General features: G+C 29.4%; 2 protein-coding genes across 2 annotated transcripts in view; one reads left to right on the plus strand and one right to left on the minus strand.

The window, feature by feature from the left end:
- The window catches only part of LOC122270924 (uncharacterized), a 2,668-nt gene extending 762 nt beyond the window's left edge, over positions 1 to 1,906 (plus strand). The window contains exons 2-3 of the mRNA XM_071188056.1: positions 155 to 1,393; positions 1,479 to 1,906. Of these exons, the coding sequence (XP_071044157.1) occupies positions 155 to 1,393; positions 1,479 to 1,906 (1,667 nt within the window). The remainder of the gene's footprint in view (positions 1 to 154; positions 1,394 to 1,478) is intronic.
- The window catches only part of LOC107449173 (uncharacterized), a 38,859-nt gene extending 27,935 nt beyond the window's left edge, over positions 1 to 10,924 (minus strand). Inside the window, exon 1 of the mRNA XM_016064626.4 lies at positions 10,710 to 10,924. The gene's annotated coding sequence lies outside the window, so the exon portion shown is untranslated. The remainder of the gene's footprint in view (positions 1 to 10,709) is intronic.

Consider the following 10,924-nt stretch of genomic DNA (forward strand, 5'->3'; position numbering starts at 1 on the left):
AATTTAATAAGCAGTAGAGCTGCTAATTTATTGGGTTTAAAGAAACAAAAAACAAATGTTCCGATTTCTGGTGTTAATGACTCGTGCATTACAGCTAAATCATTTGTTCGTACCGAGTTAACAAATGAAGAAAATAATAAATCTTATTATTTAGACTTGTTAATAGTTCCAAAAATTGCGGTTCTTCCACCCACATTTGTAAACATATCGAATTTAAGTTTATCTGAAAAAATAAAACTTGCCGATAATAATTGGAATAAACCAAAACGAATTGATGCTCTTTTAGGAGCAGAATTATTCTTCGAACTATTGGGTACGAATAAAATTAAAATTAAAGATTCCCAATTAATATTAATTGAAACGTTTTTTGGTCATGTTGTATCGGGAGTTGCGAACAACTTAAATTCTAATTTAGAGAAAATTAACGATTCGTGTTTTTTACTTGTTGAAACCGAAAATCTTGATAAGGCGTTAACTTCCTTTTGGGAAAATGAAGATGTAAACGAAACAAAAACTCCCGTCAGTTCAGAATTAAATTATTGCAACGAACTTTTTGAAAACTCGTTTTATCGAAAAACTAATGGGAAATATGTAGTTCAGATGCCATTTAGGAAGGATATTAGTGAAAACAACATACCGTTGGGAGATTCAAAACAAATTGCTGAAAAAAGACTTAATCAATTATGGAAACGTTTGTCAAGTAATCCTGCAATGAAAGAATTGTATGTTTCGTTTTTAAAGGAATATGAACTTTTGAACCATATGGAAAGGATAGCAGACAATTCTGATTTTGATGACAGTTATGGATATTTCCTTCCTCATCATGGTGTCTTAAAACCAGATAGCAAAACTACTAAACTTAGAGTAGTGTTTGATGCAAGCGCCAAAACTGCAAATGACTGTTCCTTGAATGATTTGTTATGCAAGGGAGGAGTGATACAAGATGAACTGTTCTCTATTATGCTTCGATTCAGAAAACATATCTATGCCTTCACCGCAGATATTGAGAAAATGTTTAGACAAATTGAAATACTGCCTTCACAAACCAAATTTCTAAAAATACTCTGGAAAAATCACGAAAGTAAACCTACTGAATCCTACAGACTTAAAACCGTAACATATGGCACAGCATGTGCTCCTTACTTGGCTCAGAAGACTCTTCAACAATTAGCAAAAGATGAAGAGAAGGATTTTCCTTTGGCTTCGAAAGTTGTTTTAGAAGAATTTTATATGGATGATTGCCTTACCGTTACTTCTATTTTAAATGAATGTATTAAGCTTCAGCAAGATTTAACAGAACTACTTAAAAGAGGAGGAATGAAATTACACAAATGGTGTACTAACTTTGATTCACAAGACACAGAATTGGGAGACTTTTCGTTTGATCGTGACAGTAATGCAACAGTGAAACTTTAGGGATCTATGGAATAACAAAAGGGATACATTGCTCTACAAAGTTGCAATTACGGAAAAATCAGATGTTACTAAGAGAGATGTTTCATCTCAAATTGCTCGTTTGTATGATCCTCTTGGTCTACTTGGTCCAGTCTTCAGTAAAGCGAAGATTTTTATGCAACGGCTTTGGTTGCATAAGCTAGACTGGAACGAAAAGTTACCATCCCCTATTGCCCAAGAATGGACTTTGTTCATTAAAACACTTCATAGTATAGAAACTATTCAAGTACCTCGTTACGTTTTGAAGGAGACATTTTCCGCACTTATTCTGCATGGTTTTGCAGATGCCTCAGAAAAAGCATTTGGAGCTGTAATTTACTTACAGACAGTTGCAGATCCTGATGAATCTATCAGCCAGCTTCTTCGCAGCAAGTCACGTGTAGCACCAATCAAGACTATGACTATTCCAGATTGGAACTGTCTGCATGTCTACTCCTTTCAAAACTTGTGAAAAAGGTTGTAGGGGCTATGAAGTTTAATTTAATCATATCAAACTCTGGTCAGAATCAACTATTGCGTTAGCGTGGATTAAAACTTCGCCTCACCTTTTAAAAACATTTGTGAGTAATAGAGTCTCACAAACTCAACAACTTACGTCTAATTGTAATTGGGGACACGTATCTTCAGAAATGAACCCTGCAGATATCATTTCCAGAGGCTCAGACGCTACAACCCTTGGATCCAATAAATTGTGGTGGGCTGGTCCCAATTTCATAAATAAGGAAAATTTTCAAGTTGAAACTCACTTCAATGATGAACTCTTTTCTACCGAACTGAAACCAATAGCGACTTCATTAATGACTATAAAAAATGACTCATTTATTGACAAATGCCTAAGTGTTACAAATGATTTTCTAAAACTGATAAGAATTTTTAGTTTACTTTTTAGGTTCTCTTACAATTGTAGGAATCCACTTAATAAGGAAACAGGTACTATAACCATAGATGAAATGGAAAACGCTAGAAATCATCTTCTTAAACTTATACAAAGTAGGTATATTTCAGAAGAAATTTGTATGCTGAAAAAAGGTTTGCCACTGACTCCAAAAAGTAAGTTAAAATATTTCAATCCATTTTTAGATGAAAAAGGTTTAATTCGAGTTGGCGGTAGAATAACAAACTCAAACTTAAGTTTTAATCAAAAGCATCCTATTATTTTGCCAGCTAAAGAATAAGATAACTGAACTTATTTTTAATTATTATCATATTAAGAACTTTCATAATGGTCCGCAAGAGTTGCTAAATGCTGTTAGACAAATTTATTGGCCACTTAATGGCAGAAATGTAGCCTAGAAAAATTGTTCACAAATGCATTATTTGTTTTAAAGCAAATCCGTTAATTTCTCAACAAATAATGGGTGAGTTACCAAGTGAAAGAATAAATGTTAATTTTACATTTAATTGTTGTTCTATTGATTATTGTGGCCCATTTTTGATTAGATACAAAGGCCAACGTAAAGGCAACTATCACAAAATATACGTTTGTATTTTTGTCTGAACAGCAACGAAAGCAATCCATCTGGCGATAGTTAACGATTTAACCGCAGAAGCATGTATTGCTTGCTTAAAGAGGTTTTTTGCCCGACGAGGCAAACCACAAAAAATATTTAATGATAACGCTAAAAATTTCGTAAGTGCAAATTCCGAAATTAAACAATTAATGGATATTTTTATTAAACATAACAACATTTTAGCCAATTTTCTAGCAGAAGAAAATGTACAATGGAAATTTATTCCGCCTAGAGCACCAAATTTTAATGGTCTATCGGAAGCAGGAGTAAAATCCTTAAAATTTCATTTAAAGCGAACAATTGGAAATGCGACATTAACTTACGAAGAATTTTTAACCATTTTTACTCAGGTTGAGGGAATTTTAAATTCTCGCCCCCTAACACCATTAACTTCTAACATTGATGACTTAAATGTGTTAACTCCTCGTCATTTTCTTATAGGCCGACCAATAAATGCAATTATTGAGCCTAACTTATTAGATATAGATAATAATAGACTTAATTTATGACAAAAAACTACTCAAATGGTTCAAAATATATGGAAAAAGTTGACTAATAATTATCTGAGCACATTGATACAGAGAAACAAATGGATGTTTACAAAACAAAATGTTAAAATAGTAGATATGGTAGTACTCAAGGAAGAAAACCCTTACATGTAAATGGCTATTAGGTAGAATAAATGAAATATTTTGTGGAAAAGTTAACCGTGTAAGAGTTGTTTCAGTAAAAACAGAAAATGGTGTTTATAAAAGAGCAATTTCAAAAATTGCTGTCTTACCTATTGAGAATTAATGTTGTATAATTAGTATTTGGAAAACTGAAACTTTGTTTATTTGGTGTGTTTTTATAACTATTTGTGCATTTTATTAATTTAAATTTGATTATTATTTTTTGAAATTAATATTTCAACCCCGGCGGTTATGTTTGGTGTTGAATTACCGTTTGGCGAGATTGTATTGCGCCAGCCATCTTTCATCATAATGTAACCCTTTGATCTATTCACTCTTGTTCTTGTTGATTGAATTGTTAAGAGCGTATGGTCGCTCTCTAATGTAAGTTCATGTGTGAACTAATCAAATAATTTGTTAAATAAATATTTAATTATTATTATACAGTCCGCATTACCTTCAATTTTAACTATTGAGCTATCACGGGACCGGACAGATAGAGTGAAAGTATAGTAAGTGAAAAGATAGTAAGCATGTGATTTAAGAAGTAACAAAAACTTAAAATTAATATTAGAATAAAAATCGCTATTAAACACCTATTACCTTGTCAACAATATACTAACTGTTAAATTTTATTTACAAAATAAACTTTGTCTCGCTACTCTAACTAAATACAAACACTAACGTATGCACGTTGTAAAAAAGAACAAATAGAAATAAGTAGTCCCGCAGTGGACTGATCGTTTAGACACGGTTCCCAGCAGATCACCGAAGTCAAGCATCACTGGCTACGGTCAGTGTGCAGGTGCAGTTGCAGTTTTATATACGTTGCAGTTTTATATACTTAAGTAAAAGGTCCCGCAGTGGACTGATCGTCAAGACACGATCACAATAGAACACCGAAGTCAAGCATCACAGTGTGCGGGTGGGTGACCACTTTGATCAGTCTGCAAAGGGACCGAGGGTGTGCGGTATTGGTGGTCCTCGTTAAACTGTGCTACCGTAAAGTGCTCGACTTCGCGCGCAGGTCGTTGGGCTACCGAAGCGGGGGTGCCATCCCCACAGCAGAGGATCAAAATTGTGATGGCATGTCTTCGGATCATCCTCCGGGATGTTTCCCAAACTGTCGCCAATAGCCCATTGTGCAGCTCTAGTGCGATGTAAATTAACAGCAGCAACAGCAACAAATAAGTAAAGGCTTGCAAGAATAACTAATAGAAATAAGTCGAAGTTAAATCAGAACTGCCAAAAAAGCGAGTTCTTTCTAAATATATCATGTCGTCTTTTCTAACACTATATCTATAAATAACTAAAATAGATTTTCACTTCACCAAAATTGCTTGATATCATTAAAATTTTATAAAATGCAACAGATTTGAATTCAGAAATTATATTATTTAGTTCTATTATTGAAAACAAAATTATGTGTTTGAAAATATCGCTACGCACACTAAGCAGCTGTAAACTTTCTATTCATGAAGGTAAGGATCTCAAAATTTATTTTTGCTTTTATTTGTATTTAAATCATCATCCATAAGAGTATGGAATAAAATTAGTTAAATAATTATTTTGACGAACCACTTAAAATGTTCACAACAACAGAGTATTTATTATAGCGGGGTTAAACTTTGCGTCACATTCTCTTGGCTTACATTCCAATAACAATAATTGTCAAGTCTTTCTTATTAAATTACTTTCGTAAAAATAAATGCTTTTTAACAATAATGTTAAAAACAAGAAGGCACTCCAATCCCTTAAGAGGAGAGAAAATTTTCACGACAAATTCTCCTTCATTACTAATTTAAAATTTATTTAAAGTGTAGAGTTCAAACAAACCTAGAGTAAGTCTCTTAATAATACACAAATGAAAATTATGAGATTAGGATTACGCAACGGAGAAGTTCTCTTCTAATGAAATAATTGAAACTTTCTCTAGGCTTGTTTAAAATTTTAAATTAGAAATGAATTGGAGATCTTGCGTGGTATGGCGTCCTCCAAAAGAAACCTCCTGAAGCAGCTAGTAGTTGGTCAATAAAGTCAGATACAATCAATCAGTGCCCTTTCTTTTTTCATAGAGTTCAAAACTAACTATTATGCATATTAGTTTATAGTAATTACAAAAATTAATATCTATTTTTTGATTAATGAGACACTAAAATCCATATAATGCGGAAAAAAACTTAATCTATATATATGACATAAATATCAATAAGAATTAAACAAATATAAATAATCACTACTTGAGTAGCAATAAGAATGGAATTTTTTCTCAGAGAATTCATTTAAATACTATTTTTTATTTTACTGGGCAAAGAAATATCAGCAAACTAATAGTTTGATGAGAATAATTTAATAATGTACGATATTGTTTACCTAATTTTCCTTCGATTGCACTAATATTCTAATATACTTTTATAAACTACAGATTGCATTTATTTTTTTACTTGTGTTTTCACGAAGTTTTCTAGTAAGATTTTTGGCAAAATTCGGTCTTTTTTTCTGCGACAACCTTGTAACCCAAAAAATGATGGAAATGAATGACTAATTCAACGCCGCTATATCTTTCAAAAAATTTCGAAAATGAAAGACTATCATTCAGCAGCATTGTACCTTTCAAAAATTGCTAATGCCAAAAATCGGGTTTTCTATTGTCCGGAAAAAATCTAAAATACTGAGATTAGAACCTCCAGGGTTTCTTTTTAATTGTTCTGGTCCCAAATGGTCCCAAAATTGTAAGTTTTATCGTGCAGACGAAAATATTAGAAAAGGTTTTTAAAATACTCAAAAATTTATAACAGAAAAAGAAATTTTGAAAACGTTAAATTATAGCAAATTTGACAAAAAATTAAAATTTGCATTGTCCCAAAACTTTAAGGCACCGAATTAAAATTTCAATTAGAAATTTTATTGTTTCAAATTCTGATGTTGTTTTCAGAGTTATTTGTATACGTTATTTTTCCAAAAACAAATCTCTTTGTCAAGTCGAATTTAAAAAAAAAGAATAAGTAAATAAATAAACAATGGGGTGTGCATTGAAATTAACTAACAATGAGAGGTAAAACTTAATTTTATGTAATAAAACTAAAGTACAATTTTTTTAAATTATTATTTACCGTGTTATAAATTAGAATGCTACAGGTAGACTTCTTAAAAAAGGAAGAGGAAGGAATGAAAAATACTTTGATGCGCACTACGTAATCGATCCGAATGAAAATTCGAATAACAATATTAGTCCATTATAACGATAATACGTAATAGCAGATGAAATAGTTGTTTTAGGCAGCTTATCGTTATTAACAAATGACATAAAAATAAATAGCAATAAGAAGAAGATTAAAAAATGAAGCTTTGGTTTAAAATACGCATCTAGAGTAATTGTATTATGTAGCTGTACTTTATAAAAAGCAATGTTTTCTTTACCAATCAAGAGGATCTCAATCCTTCTAAAGGGTTTAATTGCACTTTTTGTTTAGGTGCTGCATAATAAACAATATTAATTATCTGCAATAGGAACAATATATTGCAAGATGAAATGAAGTGCAATACCTTTTGACGTCATTAATAACAGTGAATGTTGATTTTAATAATAAGTTGTTAAGTAGAAAAATAAGGGGTTCAAAATTTTTTTTAAATGCTCGGCAGAATTTCTAAAAATAGAAAAAGAATATTGTTTAGAAGAATATAACTTAGCCGCTTGTCCTCTACACATTGCTTTATAAAAATATGGGGTTAAAATTGTCCGGAGGAAACGGTGTTTGATTTTCCCTTTTTCGTATTAATGTCAGAAGAAAAATAAAAATGTTTTCAATTTAAATTTTTTTTATATATATAATATTGCTCCTTTAAAGAGCAGAAAAATGTATTTTCCTAAAAAAAATTTGTCGTAGTAGAGGAAGGCTTGCTATAGACATACTCGTTATAAATAATTTTCAACTCGTTTTAAACATACAAATTTTGTATCTCTAATTTTAGAAATCAGAATTTTGACATTAACTTGAACATTTGTGGTAATAGCGGAAGTAATATGTCGTTATATCGAGATTTTACTGTATTTTACTTTAAAAAACTATAGGTTCGAAAATATACAGCTTAAAAAGAAAGTAAGCATTCTCTGAAATGCATTTTACTTTTAAAATTTTAGAGGGTTCAAAATAGAAATGAGTTGATTAACCACAAGTGAGAATAAAAACTCAGAAAAAACCATGGAAATTGCTTCCTTTTCTTACAACTCCAGTGAAAAAAAATGGAAAAAAAACATCGTTTATAAAAAATATATCAAATATAAAGCTTTATTTAAATAACTTATAACTGAAATACAGTTTAATTAATTCCTAATATATTTCATTAGATCTAAAATCGTAATATGTAAGAGTACAGTAGAACTTGATTTTAAAATCATATTGAGAACTGTAAAAATATGATAATATTTTATAAATACAATTAAAATTTTCAGGTATTTACAAATATCAAACCAAATATTGTTAATATGAAGAAATGAGTATAAATATGTATTAAAAATATGAATTTACATGTATATTAAATGGGTGATTCTCACGAAATATGACAATTTACAGTCTCTTGCTTTAAGATCTAATACTATACTACTAAAAGAACTTTTTTTTTAAAAAAATTTAATAAATAGCATTGCTGTTAGTATTTTAAAATGACCTTGGGGCATTGGCTACTTAGTATATTTAAAAAACTTTATTGAATTTCAAAATGTCATTTTCCTGGTATGTCACAAACAATATTTCCAATAATAACTAATTCAAAACATCCCATAAATTTTTCAATATCTAATTTTTTTTTTATCTCAACCGTTGTAAGCATTTCTAAAATATATGCAGAGGGTATTATTCACAAAAACTTTGCTGAAAAAAAATTTTTCTGTCAATAATTTGTTTGTCACGAGAAAATCTGTCATTTTCCTGGCTACTTTTATTTAGTGATTAATAACCAAAATAGATAGCGCCAGCAATCAATATCTTATGTTAATAAATTGATTAGAATACCATCCTATCTGAACATGTCTTATTGCATGAATAAAGTACCAACTTTCTGGTTCTAAACCTATTTCACAAAATTTTTCAAGGTGAGTTGGTTTTTATGTTGTCATTTTCCTGTCTTCTTGAAATCATTAAAAACATAAACTACATAGATTTACCTGAGTTATTTCAAGAAATCCTGTTGCTTTCTGCGGAATGTAAACATCTTAGATCGAAATGTTAAATTAAAGTTAAATGCTATATAATGGCAAATTGTCATTATCCTGGCTGTCATTTTCCTGGCTTATGAATGCCAGGACATTGAAACAGTTACCAGAAAATTTTTTAAACAGTTGAATATAAAGAGAGAAAGCAAATATTAACCTAATACCAAGTTTATGTAAGATTGTAATATGCTTGAATGTAATCAAAGTTAATTTTTTTTAATTTAATGATTGATTATTATACACAATTTTATACTGAACATATCAGCAACAAAAACATTTTTGATTTTTTCTACAGTGGATAAAGGAATTAATTTAAGCAATTCATGATCCATCTAACTCAAAGGCTTAAGTTGAGTTATTTACTATTAGCTTAAAATGACTGTTTTTTTAACTTCTAAGCTAATATGTAATTTTCCTGGCATTCAAAATGTCATGAATTTCTATTTTTTTTCTTTTTCTTTTTTTTTTTTTTTANTTTTTTTTTTTTTTTTTTTTTTTTTTTTTTTTTTTTTTTTTTTTTTTTTAGCAAATGTCAATAAACTACACTGCTGTCTGTAAGTTATTAATAAATGTAACTAAATAAATATACAAAAAAATTAGATTATTTTGAAGACTTTAAATTTGAAGAAATTTTTTGTTCCGAATTGTCATATTTTCAAAGAATCACCCAAATATGAATTTATAATGAAATAAATGTATATAGTTTCACTAGTTGAGAAAAATCTTAACGGAGAACCTAATATTTATTTTAAAAAAAATATTTGTAAAAGTAATCAGAAACACAAATAATTCTGTAGGCAACTATTCAATCTATATTATTATTTTTTTCAATGGAATGTGCAGTAAAATAAAAATAATGAGTACACAGATATAAATGTCTCTTTTTCCTCTAGGAAAATAAAGTTGACATAAATTTCATTTAAATATAAAAAGTTATATTAAAATTCTGCTTAAAACTAAAATAAAGAATATAAAAATAGTAAATGAGAAAAATTTAACTTTCTCGTACTATATCAGCTTTTACTTGTTTAATTTTAAACTAGTAACTATTACATCTGTCCCTGAACAATGGATTGGTTAATTTTTATTTCTTTCATTTTTTTTCTTTCGTTATCGTCATTATTTTTTGCAGTGTCCTGGAAAAAATCCAATTCAGTTTTAAATTATTTGAATTAAAAACATATAAATGAATTAAACGTATTAATGAATTTTTATTGACAATAAACAAAATAATTTATATTAGAAGATAAATTTAATCCAAACTTTGCAATATTTTTAATGACTTGAAAAGAGGTATTGGCGTTTAAACTAAGTGGATATTTTCTTATGTTAGCTACCATTTTATTTTGAAAAGGTCACAACTTTAGACGATTTAAGCTCGATACCTATATCATTATAATATTAGGATGGGTAAGAATATTTTATTCCTCCCTTATAAATGCTAATAATAAAACAATTGTGTGGCCATTATTTATCATTTTTTAAAAAAGAAACAGAGCTGTAAATACGGCACAAATCGGTTAGTTTAGCAAAAACGTTGTTTATTTCACTAAAAAGCTCAAGAAAAAATAAACAAACGAATTACAATTTGAAAGGCTCTTTAATAAGTTATGAAGAAAAAAAATTATTTATAAGACTGAAAATCATTCCACCTGTCGTCCATTTATTCTCGAGAACCACCTGTACACCTTAGCTTAACAGACGGACAACTAGTGCCGTCTATCGGATACTTATGAAAATTTTCGAATTTTTAATGTTTAAAACAGTGATAAATTTTTATAAGATCGAAAACAGTAAAGTAAGAAAATGTGACATTTAAAATAAAATCAAAAAATTTAAAAAAGAATCAGTCATACTTACCGTAAAAAGGAGATTTTAAAATTTTTTATTATTTCTCTGAGCATTGATGGAAATATGCTTGAAATGTATCATTGTAGATAGTTTGTGAAACATTTCTAAAATTTTGAAGGGGTAAAATGGACAAAAACTCTTCCGTATGAACCTTTTCGTTCTTTTTCGTAGCTTCTGTCACTAAGTCAGTCTGTTATGCAGTTCATGTTTTGTGGGGGCGCCAC

The sequence above is a fragment of the Parasteatoda tepidariorum genome, chromosome X2, assembly GCF_043381705.1.
Source record: "Parasteatoda tepidariorum isolate YZ-2023 chromosome X2, CAS_Ptep_4.0, whole genome shotgun sequence".
Classification (NCBI taxonomy): Eukaryota; Metazoa; Arthropoda; class Arachnida; order Araneae; family Theridiidae; genus Parasteatoda; species Parasteatoda tepidariorum.